At 48.1% G+C, this 21,790-nt stretch overlaps 1 protein-coding gene across 1 annotated transcript in view; it reads left to right on the top strand.

The window, feature by feature from the left end:
• The first annotated feature begins 9,124 nt into the window (after window positions 1–9,124).
• LOC149326773 (uncharacterized) overlaps window positions 9,125–21,790 on the top strand; it is a 35,884-nt gene continuing 23,218 nt past the window's right edge. The window contains exons 1-2 of the mRNA XM_089564671.1: window positions 9,125–9,631; window positions 20,312–20,596. Of these exons, the coding sequence (XP_089420797.1) occupies window positions 9,125–9,631; window positions 20,312–20,596 (792 nt within the window). The remainder of the gene's footprint in view (window positions 9,632–20,311; window positions 20,597–21,790) is intronic.

The following is a 21,790-nucleotide window of genomic DNA, read 5'->3' as shown; positions in this document are numbered from 1 at the left end:
CGTTGCTGTCAGCGGCAAACTTTTGTCCTGGTCTAAATGTTTGCTTCGCTTTTGGAACGTGAGTGTTGGTTACACCTGTTGTAATTCATCACTTTTCAAGTTTTCCCGCCGACTGCACCATGTCTTCTTTGTGTACTTGTTCAAAGGCATACTGAAAGATGGAAAATTTATAACCTGCTGTATCTGTCAAGGCGAATTTCATCTGGGTAAAAACTGCTCGTCAGTTACTGATAACTCCAACAAGAAGATGAGTACAGTAACACGCGAAACGTGGAAGTATCCTTCATGCAAGGATGATTCGGTGAAGCAACCTGACGTAGCATCCAACCCTGATGGTGGTTCGTCTCGCAGCAACTCTCTGCTCTCAATGTGAAACTAGATTCTTTGACTACCACTGTGTCAGCACTGATTGAGAAAATTGAAGAAGTATTGTTGGTCAAGGAAACTAGTGAAAAAGTTGCTTCAGCAATCGAAGACATACCGTCCGCTATTGATTTTATTTCGTCGCGGTATGACTCTGTGCTTGCTACAGTGACCACTAATCAGGCTGTACTTGCCGACCTTCGATCACAAGTTCAATCGCTGTCTTTAACAGTAGTTTCTCAGACACAGGTGACTGACAGGATGAGTGGGGAGTTAAATGATCTTGATCGATTCAGCAGAAGATGTAACTTCGAGATTCGTGGCCTTCCAGTCAAATCCGATGAAAGCATGCACTCTTTCTTAAGTACCTTAGCAGGCAAGCTAAACATAACCGATTTTCAGCCAGCAGATATCTCAGCAGTCCATCGGCTGCCATCCAGAGGCGACCATATGCCACGGACTCTAGTGCAAACTCAGTCAATTTTTGTTCCGCAGGAATGGCTCGGGGCTCGGAAGGGCCTTCCTGATTTGGTGCAAGACGATCAGTCTCCTCGGCTGTTTTAACGATAACCTGTCTCGGATTAATCGCGAGTTGTTCCGACTAGGAAGGTCTCGGGGCAAAGAAAAGGGTTTTTGAGTTTGTCTGAACCAAAAATGGGAAGGTCCTTGCAAAACATTCCGAAGGCACACCTCTCATTCGCATCAACAAGTTTTCGGATCTTTGAAACGAAGTGTCTAGCGTTCCGTCCAGACGGAACATTTGCTGCTGGTGCAGTTCCGTCCAGACGGAATATTTACTGCAGCTAGAGTTCCGTCCATACAATAGACAGTTTTAGTTTCACGTACGTAGAAGCTTCACGTAAGTAAAGCGCTTACGGGTCACCAGTACGCGTGCGCAGAATGTGAAGTGTCTGCGTGGGTCGCACGGACGTACGTGACATTCGGATCTTTGCGTTGCGGTCTTCACGTTGCTTGCGTACGTGGCGTTGGCAAGATGGCGGCGCCCTGCCCGCCCGCTTCGCAATGATAACAGCTTCGTCGCTAATCCCTCGACGTGGTATCGTGCTGTAAACTGCTGTATTTGCCTTCAGTTGGTCCATTCTTGCTCTCGCATGAAGTTTTAGATGAGAACCAGCTTTTGTTTTCCACATAGAAAGCCGTTTCAGCAACTACTAAGCCTGACGGAGAAGCGTTTGTGGTCGTCATAGCAACGACTGTGCCGACGGTCTCGCGAGACCACGCGAAGCTAAAACCTCACGGGATATCGCGAGACCCTCGGCACAGTCAGCGGGAAAATCAAAACGGTGCACGTTTTGACTCCATACGCACACGTCGTCAACATGAGTGGGACACTAGCGCGCCTTCGCTTCTCGAAGAGCAATGATTTAAATATGCTGCGGAACGTAAAAGAATGTAATCCCTTTGAAGATAACATGCAACATACAGTTCGGTGGAATGAAATTGCTCAACTTTTGTCAGAAGAAAGGGGGAAAGTATTTAGCGCCCGCACTGTGGCTTGGCCTGGCTCCACCCCAAGCAGCTCGACTAAACAAAATTAGTTTTCTTTATCTGTACTAGATGGCGTGGCACAACATGCTATCGCATTTTTTAGGTTCTATGGGAGATCTACACAGTGTGCGTCCCGTACGTGTAGCTAAAACTGTACGAAGCGACACGAGCGTACGCTACGCAGACTGCTCACGTAATTCACTTGCACGTTACCTTCATGCATTCTTCATGCAGTGAACTTCGTCAGCCCATTTTGTCGGACTATGCAGTCCATCATTCCATAGGTTACATCAATACTCGCCGTTGAATCCTTAGTACCCATTTCATGGCCGCGTTTTATCTTCGTTTCTTTTTTTTGTTTTTTGTTACTTCTTCCACACTGCTCTCCTTCTGTCTTTACCTCCCAAATTCCCCTCCCTACGCAGAGTAGCGTGCCAGCAATTTTTAAACGCCGGCCAAATTCTCTGTATTTCATTAAAGAGTCCCTCTCTCTCTCTCTCGTGCGTGAAGGTTCTACGTACGCAAAACTAAAACTGTCTAATGTCCGTACTGTCCATACTATACAAAACGAGTGATTTCTACCCACATAAAGCATTTCTTTGCCCCTGGAGTAACCAGTTGACAAAGCTGTATCCAGATGTTCTCTCTACGCATGTATACGGCACCAAAATATCTGTCCGCGTACTGCGTTTAGTTACATCCTCGAAGGTATAGCTTCCGTGCACGCATGCAGGATCGATAAAATGACACTTAGCAGCAGAGTGCAGGAACTCTTTGCTAAGTGATGTGAAGCCCTTTCGCTGTTTGTGCTGCAAGATGACGAAGCGCCAAAAAGACTAAGACGTACACAAACGGTCAACAAGCATTACGCAAACGCACCAACAAACCCAAGCCAAAACTCGATCATTGTCATTTCTCACTGACTGCTTGGAAAATCAAATGATGCAGCAGAATATCCGGTCAGACATTAGGCGGAACAAGATTGCCACTTTTTTAAATAAACATGCAAAAGTCTGCTAGCAAACTGGGTTCCCAATCCCTAACGCCAGCTTTAATTCCGTCTAGACATAACTCTTGTGGCAGATAATGCTGGACGGAACTGTATGGTGTGAGATACAGCTCCGTCTGGACGGAACCCCATCGCTACATGCAGTTCCGTCTGGACGGAGCTATAGCTCACATTGTAGTTCCGTCCGGACGGAACTCAAGCGCAAATTGTAGTTCCGTCTGGACGGAACTCTAGCCACAGCCATCTTGAAAAACTAACATAACCATGACTGACATAGGTTTTGTGAAGTGTTCCGATTTTTCTGAAGTCTGGAAGTTCTTTAGTATCACACAGACAATTCATTTCAGTTTTCTCATGTTAATAGTCACCGCATACGGAAACACTGGGACCATTTTTGTGCGCTAACTCCCCCTTTACACTCAATATTTGACGTTGTTGCTCTCATGGAAGTAAACGCTTTGTCAGACGTGTTATTGCAGTTCTCGCTGCCAGGTTACCAGTTATATTCTTACACTCGTTTAGAACGAACAGGGGAGGAATCGCAGTTTTGGTTAGATTCTTGGCCCGTTAATGAAATTAGTATTCCTCTCACTCAAGCAGGAGTAGTTGCGCTCCACCTAAGTACACCTTGAGAAAAGCCAACAGCCGCAGAAACCAAGGGGCACAGGGGATTTTTTTTTTTAATTTTATTTATTTATTTTGTGGTGTTGATCAATTTATATTACTGAATATGTTATCGCTTAAAGCTAATTGATTAGAAAAGCAGAACTAAAAACAACCACATGCCGCCGGTGGGATACGAACCCACGACCTCCGAATTACGCGTCCGGTGCTCTACCGCTGAGCTACGGCGACGGCTGTCAAACCTTCTGCTTTCGGGGGTATTTATGTTTACAAATAACCTAACCTTGGGAGTGTTCAGCAGCGCCCCCCACGTTCTTAAGCGGCGGACATAGCACGTCCTGAGTTACCGCCGATGTGACGTAGAACGTCATCGAACGGCGAGGGTGGAAGCTGTTTGAGAACCCTCTTATGCTTCCTAAGGCATCATGGCTGCCAGAACCGAGGCCCCCGTTAAGCAATTAAGTAGACGAGGAAAGGGGAATGAGGGGCTCGTTATAAATATGAGAAAAGCCAACAGCCACAGAAACCAAGGGGCACAGGGGATTTTTTTTTAATTTTATTTATTTATTTTGTGGTGTTGATCAATTTATATTACTGAATATGCTATCGCTTAAAGCTAATTGATTAGAAAAGCAGAAGAAAAACAACCACATGCCGCCGGTGGGATCCGAACCCACGACCTCCGAATTACGCGTCCGGTGCTCTGCCGCTGAGCTACGGCGACGGCTGTCAAACCTTCGGGGGTATTTATGTTTACAAATAACCTAACCTTGGGAGTGTTCACCAGCGCCACCCACGTTCTTAAGCGGCCCCTATGTAGAATATCTATGGAGTTTTGCAGATCATACCCTTGTCTGTAGACTCTGAGCACCTCGGATTTTTCAGGGGAGCATGCGAGTCAGGAGTAACTGGGTTAGAACCCGACCGCGGCGGCTGCGTTTCGATGGAGGCGAAACACAAGAGGCGCCCGTGTGCTGTGTGATGTCAGTGCACGTTAGAGATCCCCAGGCGGTCGAAAATATTCCGGAGACCTCCACTACGGCATCTCTTTCTCTCTGCCTTCTTTTACTCCCACCTTCCTCGCTTCCCTTACGCGCGGTTCAGGTGTCCATCCAGATAAGTGAGACAGATAGTGCGCCATTTCCTTTCCTCAATCACGAATTTACCAATTCAACAGTAAGAAACTGGCATTTTTTTTCTAACCTGCTGCCACATTTTTTTTTTGTATGTGACCTGGCTGATTATAGATGAGATGTAACTTTGTCATGATGCTTTCTCGGCTCTATGACGGACGCACCGAGCTTTAGCTCTGGCTTTTATAAAACTTAAGACGTTCTCCTGCGTCGGGTACCTACGAAATTTAGCCCAAACTCTATTTTGTTGTTTCTTTGCTTCCTTGCAGTGTTTTGTTGACCAAACTTTATGGTTTTGAAGCAACACTCCTGAAGACTGAGGAATAGCTGGGTGTGCGGCAGCTACAATATAATTTCATAACTTTTCATATATGTCATCGATGTTGAGGATCTGAAGTTATTTTTTCTAAAGTGGCTTTTCCTGTAAAAAGTGTGCGTGCGTGTGTGTGTGTGTGTGTGCGTGCGTGTGTGTGCGTGCGTGTGTGTGCGTGTGCGTGCGTGCGAGTGTGCGTGCGTGCGTGTGCGTGTGCGTGCGTGTGTGTGCGTGCGCGTGAGTGTGTGTGCGTGTGCGTGCGTGTGCGTGTGCGTGTGTGTGCGTGCGCGTGCGTGTGTGTGCGCGTGTGCGTGTGCGTGTGTGTGCGTGCGTGCGTGCGTGTGCGTGTGTGTGAGTGTGCGTGTGTGTGGCCATCTTCTTCGACTCGAGAACTGGCAGATGCGCTTTCTTCGTCACCCTGGCAGGAAGCGCGGCTTTGTCGACTGCGGGTCGAGTTTATGGCGCCTCTTGGTTTGTTATAACCGTGTGGTGCGGCCATGGTGTTTCATTTGAAGACGAAAGCCTTTAATTTCATTTCTCTCTTTATTTCCTTTCCTCTCGAAAAGGTAGGAGCCGGGACTAAAAGCTGTAAAAACAGCTTGACAGGGGCCCCGGCCCCCTACATGGTGGCACTGCAGCGTGTCGGAAACAACATCACCATAACAAAGGAAAAATAAATACAGATACATATTACAGAGGCAATATAGTTCAAGCGCAACAAATAAATACAAATTCAACATTGCAAGGCAAACAACAGTTTGTAACGCTTCAAACACAGAAAAAAAAAGAAAACAAAGAAAAAATAGATGAAGTACAATGTGTTGGACATTCTGGACACAGTATGTAACGAATTGAAGCGACAGTAAATTTCTACAAGGGACATGGGTACAATAATTACAGCGCAGAAAACGTCTCACATTACAAGATCTAAGACAACTATAATAATTTCTGCCGACAGAACAGACTAATGGTATGTTTAGGTTCGTATGCTGGATCGAAATTCGACGACTCTAAACTATTGAGTAATGTGGGAGTAATATATTTCAAAGATTGCGTCTGGTATGAGGTGCGAGGTGTAGGTACAAGCCATTTTTCCTTGTGCCTCGTAAGGCGAGGTCTGGCGTTTTCTTGTAGTTGGGCTAAAGATATTAAAAAATTACTTTTTTCTTTCACAAAAGATTTATATATTAGCATTAACCTATAGTTATATAGGCAAAACACTGGGAGAACATTATATTTCTCAAAAAGGGGGGCCGAGTGGTGCAAAAAAGACACATTAGCGATATACCGAACTGCTTTTTTTTTAAGTAAGTGCAGTTTTTTTAAGTCAGTCATACCAGTCGTGCCCCAGACAATAATACAGTACTGAAGAAGAGATAATACTAGGGAATTATAGAGAATAATTTTAACCTTGGTAGGCAAAATTTCTCTCAGTCTCGCAATAACACCAACAGCACTTGATATTTTCGATTGAAGGTACTCAACGTGTTTGTTCCAAGTTAAATGCTTTGAGAAATGAACACCAAGTATTTTCACTGTATCGACTATTTGGATGCGATCTGTACCTAGACGTAGATTCAATGAAGTCAGCTGATGTTTTCCTTTTGGTGAATATAAAATTGCTTGTGTTTTAGACGGGTTTATCCTTAAACAGTTTGCGTTAACCCATTGGTGTAAATCGCCAAGCGCTTTATTCGACAGCAATTCAATGTCTGCTTCTGTCTTGCCCTTAACAAAAAGCGTCGTATCATCTGCGTACGAGACAAACTGAGCGCTGTCTGTGCATCGAACAATGTCATTGACATAGATAATGAATAACAGTGGCCCAAGTATGCTTCCTTGCGGGACTCCAGTTGATACAGCCAGCACGGAAGATTTACTGCCATTTATGTCAACGTACTGAGTTCTATTTCCAAGGTACGACTTAAGCAGCGGTAGCGGAAACGACAGACGGCTAAAATTCGTCGCCTGCATTTTCCAGGTACCGCCCCCCTCCACCCATATTGAAGAAGCCACGCTGACAGTTCCGCGCTTTTACAACGATCTCGGAAGCACGTCTACGTCACCTCTTCCCAGGAAGATTAACAAGTGACGTCAGCGACACAGCGGCTACATATTCCCGGACCATCGGCACCTCGGCTCATTGGCAGCAGCGGTAGCGGAAACGACAGACGGCTAAAATTCGTCGCCTGCATTTTCCAGGTACCGCCCCCCTCCACCCATATTGAAGAAGCCACGCTGACGGTTCCGCGCTTTTACAACGATCTCGGAAGCACGTCTACGTCACCTCTTCCCAGGAAGATTAACAAGTGACGTCAGCGACACAGCGGCTACATATTCCCGGACCATCGGCACCTCGGCTCATTGGCAGCAGCGGTAGCGGAAACGACAGACGGCTAAAATTCGTCGCCTGCATTTTCCAGGTACCGCCCCCCTCCACCCATATTGAAGAAGCCACGTTGACGGTTCCGCGCTTTTACAACGATCTCGGAAGCACGTCTACGTCACCTCTTCCCAGGAAGATTAACAAGTGACGTCAGCGACACAGCGGCTACATATTCCCGGACCATCGGCACCTCGGCTCATTGGCAGCAGCGGTAGCGGAAACGACAGACGGCTAAAATTCGTCGCCTGCATTTTCCAGGTACCGCCCCCCTCCACCCATATTGAAGAAGCCACGCTGACGGTTCCGCGCTTTTACAACGATCTCGGAAGCACGTCTACGTCACCTCTTCCCAGGAAGATTAACAAGTGACGTCAGCGACACAGCGGCTACATATTCCCGGACCATCGGCACCTCGGCTCATTGGCAGCAGCGGTAGCGGAAACGACAGACGGCTAAAATTCGTCGCCTGCATTTTCCAGGTACCGCCCCCCTCCACCCATATTGAAGAAGCCACGCTGACGGTTTCGCGCTTTTACAACGATCTCGGAAGCACGTCTACGTCACCTCTTCCCAGGAAGATTAACAAGTGACGTCAGCGACACAGCGGCTACATATTCCCGGACCATCGGCACCTCGGCTCATTGGCAGCAGCGGTAGCGGAAACGACAGACGGCTAAAATTCGTCGCCTGCATTTTCCAGGTACCGCCCCCCTCCACCCATATTGAAGAAGCCACGTTGACGGTTCCGCGCTTTTACAACGATCTCGGAAGCACGTCTACGTCACCTCTTCCCAGGAAGATTAACAAGTGACGTCAGCGACACAGCGGCTACATATTCCCGGACCATCGGCACCTCGGCTCATTGGCAGCAGCGGTAGCGGAAACGACAGACGGCTAAAATTCGTCGCCTGCATTTTCCAGGTACCGCCCCCCTCCACCCATATTGAAGAAGCCACGCTGACGGTTCCGCGCTTTTACAACGATCTCGGAAGCACGTCTACGTCACCTCTTCCCAGGAAGATTAACAAGTGACGTCAGCGACACAGCGGCTACATATTCCCGGACCATCGGCACCTCGGCTCATTGGCAGCAGCGGTAGCGGAAACGACAGACGGCTAAAATTCGTCGCCTGCATTTTCCAGGTACCGCCCCCCTCCACCCATATTGAAGAAGCCACGTTGACGGTTCCGCGCTTTTACAACGATCTCGGAAGCACGTCTACGTCACCTCTTCCCAGGAAGATTAACAAGTGACGTCAGCGACACAGCGGCTACATATTCCCGGACCATCGGCACCTCGGCTCATTGGCAGCAGCGGTAGCGGAAACGACAGACGGCTAAAATTCGTCGCCTGCATTTTCCAGGTACCGCCCCCCTCCACCCATATTGAAGAAGCCACGCTGACGGTTTCGCGCTTTTACAACGATCTCGGAAGCACGTCTACGTCACCTCTTCCCAGGAAGATTAACAAGTGACGTCAGCGACACAGCGGCTACATATTCCCGGACCATCGGCACCTCGGCTCATTGGCAGCAGCGGTAGCGGAAACGACAGACGGCTAAAATTCGTCGCCTGCATTTTCCAGGTTAGTCAGTACGAGCTTACTGATCTGATCTGATTTTTTTTTTACTTGTCTGAAGCCCGCTACCCGGCTGCTGCCAACTGTTATTGAACACCTGTGCTTGTTTTTTTTTCTGACATGTAGTGCCTTCATTTGTCTCGCGCATCTCTGACAGTATCTATTGTTGTTGTTAGCGACTGTCTTTTTACTATTGTCGCCCGCCAATCATGACGAAGGAACTTGCAAAGATGTTCGAGGATCTTAAGCGTGAGCTGAAACAGGAGCTCAAGGATCTCAGAGAAACCTTTGACCGTGACCTGAGGAAAGAAATTAGAGATATCAAAAACAGCCTAGCCTACATCAATCAGGACTATGAAGACATGAAAGAGTCTGTCAATCGCATAAAAGAGGAAAACAAAACACTTCAAGAGACTGTAGAGACTCTGCAAGAAGAGCGCAAGTCCTTTCTAAAACAGCTGAAGGATTATGACTCCAGAATACTACAAACTGAGCAACACTCACGATGCACGAATGTAGAAGTGAAGGGGCTGCCATTGGCAGCAAATGAGAACATTCTTGACCTTACAAAGACACTGGGAACAGCTATTGGCGTACCTCTTGAAAACACGGACATTCAGGCCTGCCACCGTGTTCGCACAGCCAATAATGACACTGCGCCGAACATTGTCATCCAGTTCACCCGCAGGGACAAGCGCGACTCGTTCCTCGAGAAGGCAAGAAAGCAGAGACTAACAACAGAGGACGTGCAGATGGAACCTGTGGTTCCAATCTTTGTGAACGAACACCTTTGCCCGTCAATGAAACGGTTGTTCGGTGCGACCAAATCTAAGACAAAAGAACTCAAATATAAGTATACATGGATTAAGAACGGGCAAATCTTCGTCCGGAAGCTAGATGGTGCACCAGTAATCCCTATCAACCATGTTGATGACTTGTCCAAAATTGTCTGAGTACACATGCGCTTAAACTTGCTTGCTTTTTTTCCACACCATGGGACTTCATCCTTCTGAGATTAAATCCGTGGTAGAAAAGAAAACTTCTGCCATATCACTTTTTCATCAAAACGTCCGTTCAGCCGCAAATAAAGAAGACGAACTAGCACTTTTGGTGGAGAGCTTTGGTATATCGCTCACAGCAATCATGCTGACCGAAACCTGGTACACCGAAGAATCACGCGTGTTTAGCTCGCCTGGCTATCACTGCTTTTCGCGCTATCGTAAGAGCAAACGTGGCGGTGGCATCAGCCTTTTGATAAGAAATGATCTTGTTGTTGAAATTTTGGAAGATTTCTGCCAGATGAATTCTGATTATGAGGCGCTGACCCTGAGCAACCAAAAAAGCATTTTTGTGGTCATGTACCGACCACCTTCTGGTGATTTTACTAAGTTTCTGGCTTTCTTTAGCAGAATTCTAGAACACACTTTAGTTAACAGTCTGGACCTTTATCTGGGAGGAGACCTGAATGTTAACATGCTTACACCTACGCACTGCCAGAAAGAATTTCAGCTTTTAATACAGTCATATGGTTTCACAAATGTTATAACTGAACCCACGCGTGTCACTCAAGATAGCAGTTCTTTGCTGGATGTGTTCATCACAAACATTAATACTGAGACAATAACCGCGGATACAGTATACACTGGTATCAGCGACCATTCAGGAATATTTATGCTAGCTGACAAGGCTCGTCAAATAAAAAGAAAAAAATGTAAAGAAAACAATCTTGTTCAGATCATCACTCCCACCAATCTTGAATCTTTCCGTTTTGCGATTAGTCAAGAAAACTGGAACACCGTTTACAAAGCAACAAGTAGCGATGTTGCATACTCTAATTTCATAGCTGTGTTCAGATTCATATATGATGCCCACTTTCCTTTGTGTCGTGTAAAAAAACCATCGAAAGCGCGCAAGACGTGGCTAACGCATGAATTGTTGAGCATGATTAAACGCAAGAATGCATTATATGCTCGATTCATAAAGAACAACAGTAGCGATGATTTTTCTGTTTTTAAGGCATATAGAAATAGCCTAAACTCAAAGTTAAAGGCAGCTAAGAATTTTTATTTTCTTAACATTTTCTGGAACGAGACTACTCTGCGGTCAGATGTAGTCTGGCGAAAACTGAAACCCCTGCTCTCAGGTGATGGCTCAGAGGCGTTTCCTGATAATTTCCAGCACCATGGAGTGTGCATTTCTGGCAAGGAACTAGCCGACGCTTTCAATACTCTTTTCATTCAACAATCTAATCAGATTAAGGTTTGTAGTAATAATAGTATGGACAACTTTGACCGGTATCTGCCGGAAATGTACAGCAGTCAGTCACTATTTCTTGCACCCACAAACTGCTCAGAAGTTTATTCTTCCATGAATGCTATAAAAAACAGTAAAGCTCAAGACTCAAATGGCATGCAGGTGATCCCGGTAAAGTGCGTTCTTGACCTAATCTGTCCAGTTATCACTCATATTTATAACCTAATTTTATCTACAGGCATATTTCCTGAAGAAATGCAGGTCGCTCATGTAATACCCATATTTAAACATGGGGATAAAGGTACACTAAGCAATTACCGTCCAATTTCCATATTACCTATTTTCTCAAAGGGAATCGAAAAAATATTACACATAAGAATTTCTTCATTTTTTTCGCAACACAGTTTGTATTCTGACTTTCAGCATGGTTTCAGACGGCACCGATCAACAGAGACGGCCCTTGTAGCACAAAAAGAGATCATTTTAGAAGCTTTTAGCAAAAGAGAGATTATAGCAGGCATTTATATCGACTTTACGAAAGCGTTTGATCTTGTAAATCATTTCATCCTTCTTTCCAAGCTACATAGATACGGAGTCCGCGGCATTGCTCACACATGCCTCCTCGTTGTCGACAGAAGGTTTGGTTTATGGGGTTTAACGTCCCAAAGCGACTGAGGCTATGAGAGACGCCGTAGTGGAGGGCTCCGGAAATTTCGACCACCTGGGATTCTTTAACGTGCACTGACATCGCACAGTACACGGGCCTCTGGAATTTCTCCTCCAAATAAATTCAACCGCCGCGGCCGGGATCGAACCCGCGACTTTCGGGTCAGCAGCCGAGCACCGTAACCACTGAGCCACCGCGGCGGCCTCTTTCAGCAGAAGCTTGACAGCAAAGGTGTCACGCTTTTGACGGGTGTCCAACGAGATATGTGAGACAGTTACTGCGCAATTTCCTTTCCTCAAATACAATTTTAAGGCGAAAGCCTTTAATGTCTCATCGTTGTAAGCAGCAGTTGTCGACAGAGAATGTCACGCTTTTCAGTTGGTCGAAACGGTCGTGACGTCACAGTGCGCCAATTTTAAACAGGGGCCAATTGTACTTTGGCTAGTAACCATGCAACCAATTGAAGGGACCATATAGTGATGCTCCAAGTAAGTGAGACTGAGCTTAGTTAATTGCTTAATTAAATAATTAGCCTAATTAACTTCTCTAGTCAGGCCATATAAATAAATAAAACCTAGTAAGAAATTGGTCGAGCTCGGGAATCGAACCCCGGTCTTCGGAGTGCGAGACGAGCATGCTATCCACTCCTCCATGCCAGCTCGATGGTTTGGAATGAACAAAGGCACGTCTAGTGAATACGGTGTCTTTGCTCACTGCCATCCTCCTCCCTTCCCTTCCGGCGAGGTTTAGGTGTCCACCGAGATATGAGAGAGAAATACATTGCCTTTCCTCAAAAACCAATTTGCCGCCGCGGTGGCTCAGTGGCTATGGTGCTCGGCTGCTGACCCAAAAGACGCGGGTTCGATCCCGGCCGCGGCGGCTAGAATTTCTTTGGAGGAGAAATTCTAGAGGCCCGTGTACTGTGCGATGTCAGTGCACGTTAAAGAACCCCAGGTGGTCGAAATTTCCGGAGCCCTTCACTACGGCGTCTCTCATAGCCTTAGTCGCTTTGGGACGTTAAACCCCACAAAAACAAAACAAAAATCAAAAACCAATTTACCGACGAGCGAGGCGTAGAACCGAATGGGCGATGGCGTTCTATGGACTCCCTGGCAGCGTTGCAAGACGCTCTCGCGTTCCACTCTTAGAGGCGAAGCTTAACATCTTAACCATACATCAGTGACCACACTTTAGGTCAAAAAAGTTCACCCCCCCCCCCCCCCGCTGAATTTTGACGGGTGTCCACCGAGATATGTGAGACAGTTACTGCGTAATTTTCTTTCCTCAAATACAATTTTCATTTTCTTCATTACGGGCCATCTTCGTCTTTCTTCTTTCACTGCCACTTCCTCCGTTCCTCTACGGTGCAGTTCAGGTGTCCAGCGAGATGACAGAGATTTACTGCGCCATTTCCTTTCCTCAAAAACCGTTGCGTTGAAACGGCAAGGCATCGCGCCGAACGGGTGGTGGCGTTCTGTGGACTCCCTGGCAGCGCTACAACGCGCTGTCGCGTTCCACTCCTAAAGGCGAAGCCTAAGCTTAAGCTTAATTAGCAGTTAATTAGTATTCAGGCATTAATCAGTAATTAATCATTAATTAGTGATTTGTCATCACTTAGTAATTAGTACTCAATTACATGTGGCGCCACCAGTGCCACAGAAGCACTGAAAGTGGTGCGGAAAACGCTTTCGCCTCTACGCACTTTAGACAGTCAAAGTGCCCCCTGAATTTTTCATTTTCTTCATTACGGGCCCTCTTTCTCTTTTTTCTCTCAATCCCACTTCCTCTATAAACGCATTACGGGTGTCCACCGAGATATGTGAGCCAGTTACTGCGTAATTTCCTTTCCTCAAATACAATTTTCATTTTGTTGCGAAAGCAACACAACGCTAGTCCCCGAGCCATTTCGCGGAGCTCTGGAAAGGCCAAGCTGCGCATGCGCGAGGATCGGATGACGTCACACGGCGCACAGCTGGCGCGCCGAGTCCGCCGCAGGAGCCGCCGTGCGCCTCCATCGCCTCGCCGACAGTCTTCCTCTCTCTCCCTCTCTGATGCGTACTAGCGATTGCGCATCTTAGTTCTGCTATGCTCTGCTATGCCAGGATATACGCAGCGTGAGGTGAGGGCGAGGGGTCCACATCTCGGTGGACACCCAGTGGGAAGGGGCATAACTGCTCTCTTGGAACACTGGACACCTCAACCATGCTTTAAGCTGTGGCGGTACTGACAGGTGTGCGCTGCACGCGTTGGCATTGACAAGGTTGGGCCAAAAACGCGGCGCTGAAGTCATATGCCATCGGCGTTCGTTGTGTTTACTGGCGTTGGCGTTGTCAGCGTTTTGCACTGCGATCATTTTAAGGAAAGGAAGGCGACCGCGCACGGCGAGGCACGCCCTATGATGATGATGATGATAACAACTTTATTTTCCGCCAGATAAGGAAGCCCCCTACTCCCCGTCCCCGGCACGCAGGCTTTGGGAGACAGGGGACGGGACATCCGCGATTAGAAGCAGGCGCCAGCTGTGCGTAGTGACGTCACTTGCTCACCGCGCATGCACAGTATGGTCATGCAAGAGCACGCGAAAAGGCGAGACTGTGGGCAATGTAGCTCGCACAGCAATACATTGCACAATCCTCAAGGTTTAACAAGAGCTAAACCACAGCCATTTTTTTCTTCATTACGGCCCCTCTTTCCCTTTGTTCTTTCACTCCCACTTTCTCCCTTCCGGTACGGTGCGGTTCAGCTGTCCACCGAGGGGACAGAAAATTAGTGCGCCATTTCCTTTCCTCAAAAAGCGTTCCATTCAGAGGGCAAGGCATCGCGCCGAACGGGTGGTCGCGTTCCGTGGACTCCCTGGCAGCGCTACAACACGCGGTCGCATTCCACTCCTAAAGGCGAAGCTTAAGCGTCATTAATTAACAGTTATTTGGTATTTAGTCATTAATCAATAGTTAGCCATTAATTAGTAATTTGTCATTTGTCTGGTGACGTCATCCAGTGGTGAAGTGCCGTCATCCAGTGCCACAGCGGCAGTCAAAGTGGTGCGGACCTCTACGCACTTTAGACAGTCAAAGTGCCCCATGAATTTTTTATCTGAGATTCAATGACATAGTCCTAATGCATATTTTGACGGTAGATCCCTCTTCATTCGTAATGCGCAAGAGTTCGTTATAATTGAGGCTTTAAGTGGGCTCGACTGTATCTGTATTGCTCTCTCATGCTCATACCATGCGATACCATAAACTTAGCGCTGGTCATGATGGCGCTGCTGACGTGGCTTATGAAGACGAAGATGATAACAAAATTTATTATTTATCTTGAAAGGTCATTGCCAACTGCTATTGAACAATCCTATTTAAAACATGGCAATGTGATAAAGGTTATTGTACCTAAGCACGTTGGAAATCTGGCACAGGATATGTTAGATATCAGATTCAGATGCTACAGTCCCCATTGCAGATTAGCTTACTTATCTGCTGTGAGAGCAACGAAATTCATGGACAGCGATTAGAGAAAATTCAACAGTTTTTGTAACGTGTCACTATAACCATAGGCAACAAGTTGGCGGAAAAAGATAAATGCCATAAACAGGGCGAACGACAGAGAGAGAGAGAGAAACAACTTTATTGCCATAGATTGGCGGAATTTACGGCAGGTGGGCTTGGTGTGGCCCCCAGGTGGGGGCGACTTCCTGGGCCCACGAAATGAGTGCCAGTTGGATGCTCTTGTCTGGCCTTCTGAGGAGTTGGTTCCATCCGTCTTCGGAGGGAGCTGGCAGTAGGGTTCGAGGGGGCGGATTTCCCGCGCAACCCCAGAGGATGTCAGCCTGGGTGGTGATTTCTCCCTGGTAACAATTTTGGTAGACGGGGTCGTATTCCCCGTCCGTGATGAGTGAAATTCTAGAATGGCTAAGGATGGAGTGTGTCTGCAACCTGCGTAGCAAGGTGGCTTGCGCTCGATTCAAGTCGGGGTGTGGAGGCGGGAACTGGCGTCTCATCTCTCTGTAGAGGTTGGTAATTTTGGCAAAGGTCTGGGGAGCCTCGGCAAGAGCGTCTGGGTCCGTGGGGCCGGCCGCCCGGTTGGTTAAGACCAACCAATATATTTCAAGCGATGAAAAAGAAAAGAACCGGCCGATTTCACGCGCGCATCTTCGTCTCCAGAATACTAACCAGCACTGGCTCAAAGCCTCGCGCTCGTGGATGGCGTTCTAGAAGAAGCTGTCAGTTTTCTGGAAGCTCTGCTTTCTAAATTCACTGATTTAGAACCATTCCTGGCTAGCGGAAAGCTTCAGACTTTCGGGATTCCGTTCGTACGCTTCGCAGTTTCCCACTTCGAAGTTGCAACACCTCAGCAAGAAAAGCTCGAAGATGTGGTTCCTGTTCAGGCGGGTGAGTCGCAATCATCCCTTTTCGCTTTCATTGCCCAAGTTTTCCTGCAAGCTTTTTTGATACTGCAAAGTACATTGCACTGTTACGGGCTCACCATGAGCTCACCAGACTACACGCGTCCTGTAGAAGGTTTAGTGCTACGCAGGATTTTCGCGTTGCTTGATTTTGCGACGGTTCGCTATGATAAGTTCATCGAGAACAGGCCTTTCCATTGCAATCATGAAAACGGCGAAAATTTCTGAATACTCGTTTCGTCATCAATTTACGCTGAAATAATAAAGCATTCATATTTTTTGTTGCCCAAACAACACTACATTAGATGTCAGCGATTTTGCGGAGCCCCGGAGAGTCCCAACTGCCCATGCTCGAGGAGCGTGTATGAGACAGTTACTGCGTAATTTCTTTTCCTCAAATACAATTTTTATTTTCTTCATTACGGCCCCTCTTTCTCGTTATTCTTTGACTCCCACTTCCTCCCTTGCTCTGCAAACGGATGGCGGGTGTCCACAGAGATATGTGAGACAGTTACTGCGTAATTTCTTTTCCTCAAATAGTTTTCATTTTATTCATTACGGCCCCTTTTTCTTCTTTCACTCCCACTTCCTCCCTTCCTGTACGGTGCAGGTCAGGTGTCCACCGAGACGACAAAGAATTACTGCGCCATTTCCTTTCGTCAAAAAAGCGTTCCATTCAAAATTCAAGGCATCGTGCCGAATGGGTGGTCGCGTTCCGTGGACTCTTTGGCAGCGCTACAACACGCTGTCGCATTCCACTCCTAAAGGCGAAGCTTAAGCGTCATTAACAGTTATTTAGTATTTAGTCATTAATTAGTAATTAGCCATTACATAGTAATTTTTCATTACTTAGTAATTAGTACTTGATTATGTGAGATGTCATCCAGTGGTGACGTCACCAGTGCCACAGAGGCAGTCAAAGTGGTGCGGAAAACGCTTTCGCCTCTACGCACTTCAGACAGTCAAATTGCCTTCTGAGATGCCGCCGCCGCTGCGTTTGCCGCGCCGTTGCTTCCGCAATTCTACTCGGGATGGCCATTGGTTACCACAGTCAATTTTTTTAGTTCTCGACCTTGACGGCAGCGATTGTTTCAGACCAACCACTTTTCAAGAATTTCTTCCTCAACGGATAGCAGCTTGATACCATGTTGAGGGCATTTTTCTACGCTGTACTTTCGATCGCTGATATTTTTTCAAACCACCTGTTTTTCGAACGACTGTAACCAGCACAGCATTCGCGCTGCGCGTCGTTCTTTCTGTGTCCGCTCTACTACGCAACCTGCATCCATGTTTAAGGGAGGCGTAGCGCGAAAAAAGACAGGGACGAGAGAGACACAAGACACAGGACCAGCGCTGATCCTGTGTCTTGTGTCTCTCTCGTCCCTGTCTTTTTTCGCGCTACGCCTCCCTTAAACATGCTTTACCAACTGGCCCAGAACACTACTATGCTCAACTTCATCCATGTTACTTTATGAACTTCAAGGTTCAACTCTTTTTTTTTGTGCGCCATTTCCAATCTTCAATTACTTTATTTCCATTTTATAGAACTAATTTTAACACTTACTACTTATGACTCTTATTACGTGGGCTTTAATTTATAACTTCTAAACCGATGTTTATATCACTGACATCTATGAAAAGTCATTACATTTCACTCAATGTCTTCATTCACCCTTTAGCCATCAAACGCTAAGCACTGCTATTCTTCCGAACTGAGATGCCCTGAACTTCATCAACATGATGGCCTAGCGGAGCGCAAAGTCAACTTATCCGGCCTGCAGAGTAGCTGTGCTGTGAAATACCTATCTGAAAATTTTGCACTTTTGGGAACCTATAAAACGTGACTGGTATATGGAATACCCACCAAGTTTGATTGTTAAAGAACGTTAGTGGTCGAAATTTCCGAACCCCTTCACTACGGCGTCTCTCATAGCCTGAGTTGCTCTGGCACGTTAAACGCGATAAACCTAACCTAAACCACCAAGTTTGCGGGGTTACCTGTACCATTGCGTTCTTTAGCCCCGCCGCGGTGGCTCAGTGGTTACGGCACTCGGCTGCTGACCCGAAAGACGCGGGTTCGATCCCGGCCGCGGCGGCTGAATTTCGATGAAGGCGAAATTTTAGAGGCCCGTGTACAGTGCGATGTCAATGCACGTTAAAAGAACCCCAGGTGGTCGAAATTTCCGGAGCCCTCCACTACGGCGTCCCTCATGGCCTGAGTCACTTTGGGTCGCTAAACCCCGATAAACCAAACCAAAACCATTGTGTTTTTTAAAGAAAAAATTAGCTGGGGTTTAGCTTTCGTCAACTTGGTACGTTGCATAAGCCCGTCTAGCAGCGTCTTGAGCGCGCCGCTTAGCAAGGCGCTGTTCGCGTTCTTCATCCGTCTCCGAAGCCCGTTGTCGTTTCCTGGCTTCGTCAAGCCGACGTAACCTCTCTTTCTGTTCATCAGGCGGCATAACGACTGAGCCGTGTTGTTGTGTTGCGACTGAGAGAAGGATGAAAAGGGAAGTGCACGGGCTCGCCGACTGGCTCAATCCGAGTCACCACCGCTGCCATGTGCAGATAGAAGGGAGTTGAAAGATAGCGGAAAGAGAAAAAAAAGAGAAAAGACGCACGTCGCAACAACCGCGTCCGCCGACAGAGAGAAGAAAGTTGAAAGATAAGAGGAAAGAGAAAAGACGCGCGTCGCAACAACTGCGCCCGCCGAAGCGGACGCTGGCTGAAAGAACAGATAAGCGTCCGACGACTGAGCCGGCAAGTGGGCGAACGAGAGAACGCATTTTACACTCAGGAGCACACACCTTTGGGCTAGTTGGTTCATAGCAGACACGTACAAGCGCAAAAAAACAGGGACAGAGAAAGAGACGTTGTTGTTGTGACTAGAGAAGGATGAAAAGGAAATTGCACGGGCCTGCCTACTGGCTCGAGCCAAGCCACCACCGCTGCCACGTGCAGATAGAGGAGTGTTAAAAAGATCAGAGGAAAGAGAAAAAAGGGAAGACGCGCGTCGCAGCAACAACTGCGTCCGCCGGAGCGGACGCTGCTGAAAAAAGATAAGCGGCCGAAGCCGCGCTCGCCGGAGCGAGGACAGATGTTCCAGTAAGAGTCTTGTTGTTGTTGCGACTGAGAGAAGGATGAAAAAAAATGGCCTGGCTTAGCTTATGGTTAAGCCTAGGATGCGAAGCATACCGCCGGCGGAGGCTGCGCGTCCGCAAGCGAGCGCACGAGTTGAACCCCAGTTTTCACAGCTGTTGTGACGTCAGCGCCCCTAGCGGAAGGAGCGGTTTTAGGCCGCCAGTGGAGGCTGCGCGTCCGCAAGCGAGCGCACGAGTTGAGCCCCAGCTTTCACAGCTGTTGTGACGTCAGCGCCCCTAGCGGAAGGAGCGGGAGTTAGGCCGCCGGTGGAGGCTGCGCGTCCGCAAGCGAGCGCACGATTTGAGCCCCAGCTTTCACAGCTGTTGTGACGTCATATCACGTGGTGCGCCGATGTAAGTCAAGTGGTAGCTACGCGGCAGCGCGCGGCGCAGCAAGGAAGAGCTCGGTTGTGCGGCTAGTATGCTTCGCATAAAAGAAATTGCACGGGCCTGCCAACTGGCTCGAGCCGAGCCACCACCGCTGCCATGTGCAGATAGAGGAGAGCTAAAAGATCAGAGGAAAGAGAAAAAGAAAAGACGCGCGTCGCAGCAACAACCGCGTCCGCCGAAGCGGACGCTGGCTGAGAAAAACGGATAAGTGGCCGTAGCCACGCTTCCTCACCACCTCTTAGTAAGAGACTTGGAAAACACGAACGCTTTTATACCCCTCCCCCCCTTTCTCCAGCTTCCTCTCCACACTGCACAGCTGGCGAGAGCGCGGCGACGCCAGCGCCTCCACTCGGCAGCGGCGCGGCTGCAGCTGTAGTGCGCCGTGCCTCGCGCCGCCCCTACGCGAAAGGCTAAAACCTGTCGTAGTATTGCTTACGCAATAGAAATGTCCTACGTGGGGTGTATCCATTTTACGGTGGGGTCTCGACTTGTGCGTGAGGCATCAAATGGCCCCGTGTCTGACCCGTCACTCGTTCTTCCACGCAAGCCTACGCAGGCGGCTTCCTCTCCGCCGAAGGCACCAGTTGGCAGCCCAGCTCGTGTGTCTCGCCTGAGGCGGATGTCACGTGCCCTGAACAAGAGTGTACGCTCTCCCATGGTTACGCGTACCCTCCAAGTCACCCTGCTTTTGCTGGCGCTGGCCAACCTCTACCTCTACAACGACTGGTATGAGAAGCGTTACCCCAAGCCTCCTCTGGGCATCCTCACGGGCGAGCTGTTGAAAGGATTCGAGCGCTACTCACCCGATGACAACCACAGCGAGGAAGTTTTGGTGAGTGCTCCGATACGACTGTTTTCTAACGTAACTAGCCCACATTTCTAAATAACGTTTTTCCAGCCCAAGTCGTTTTCTGGCGTACTTATTCATTTTCGGCTGAGTGATCACAGACTGAACGCTTATCGCCAAGCAAGTAGAAATTAATCATTTCAACCTCTCTCTAGGCAAAGTACAGGGTGATGACGATGCGATCCTCTACCAACTTGCCCAAACCAAGCCCTTCTCTTCACCCCCAACCGTCTGCCCTTTCTCGAGATCACCCGTTTAAAACTGCCCGTTCCAACTCGACCACACATGACGTACTGAGAACATATGCAACACTTCGATTCCAGTAACACTTGCTCTCTAACTAATTGGTCTTCTACTTATCCGTTGTCCTTTCCGCTGGTTCATCAAAGATCGCAGATCACTTTGGGTGATAAGTTCGTGCCCTCAGGCAGGAGGAGGAGAAGAAAAATGTTGACCTAAATGTTGACCAGCATAGCGGCAGAGACTCCTCTGTCCGGGAGTCCTATCGCCGTGGCTACCGCACAGGTCCGTTTAATCAGCTTGAGCTGGTCTTCCGTTAGACAGAGCTTACTGCCGCTGCGTCACAGTGGTATATGGGAATTTAGGAACCACCAAGCTGTATAGGCAGCCCCAGGTTAGATGATAAGAGGGGGGGGGGGAGTCGTTGCACCACCGGCAAGTGGATGGATATAGATTGGCATGTATTTTGTGGTATCGGGCCTACCTGGGCGACATTTTAATCACGCAGGGGCGCTGATTATGGTTTTATTGGTTTTCGATATGCTGTACACTAAAACCTACAGAATGCTACCAAAGAAACTCAGCAATATAGATTTTTGTACAGTCTTGAACTCCCGGGCTTCTCAAGTCCCATTCACGGAAATGTAGTTCCGATGGCTCTATTCATTTATAATATATACTTAATTCATACATTGCGGCTGCCCAGTCGCAGCCGCAGTGTCCGTCGTGAGCACAAATTATCCGAGAGGAAGTGCAGCAGGCGGTCCCTGAACATGTTGCCCCTGCTGCCCTTACACCGACGCCCCCACGCCAGACGTACGCGTCGGTACTCCGGCAGAACTGCGACCTCACCCCTTGGAGCGCAAGCCCATCTGCTTTCCAGCCACGGCCCCCGCCGGTCCCTGTGTTGGCCGAAGCGAGGCTGCGGAACATGGACGT

Source organism: Amblyomma mixtum, chromosome 10 (genome assembly GCF_055824585.1).
Source record: "Amblyomma mixtum isolate Tamu chromosome 10, ASM5582458v1, whole genome shotgun sequence".
Taxonomy (NCBI): Eukaryota; Metazoa; Arthropoda; class Arachnida; order Ixodida; family Ixodidae; genus Amblyomma; species Amblyomma mixtum.
Note: the sequence above shows the minus strand (reverse complement) of the source record. Positions and strands in the feature narration are given on the sequence as shown.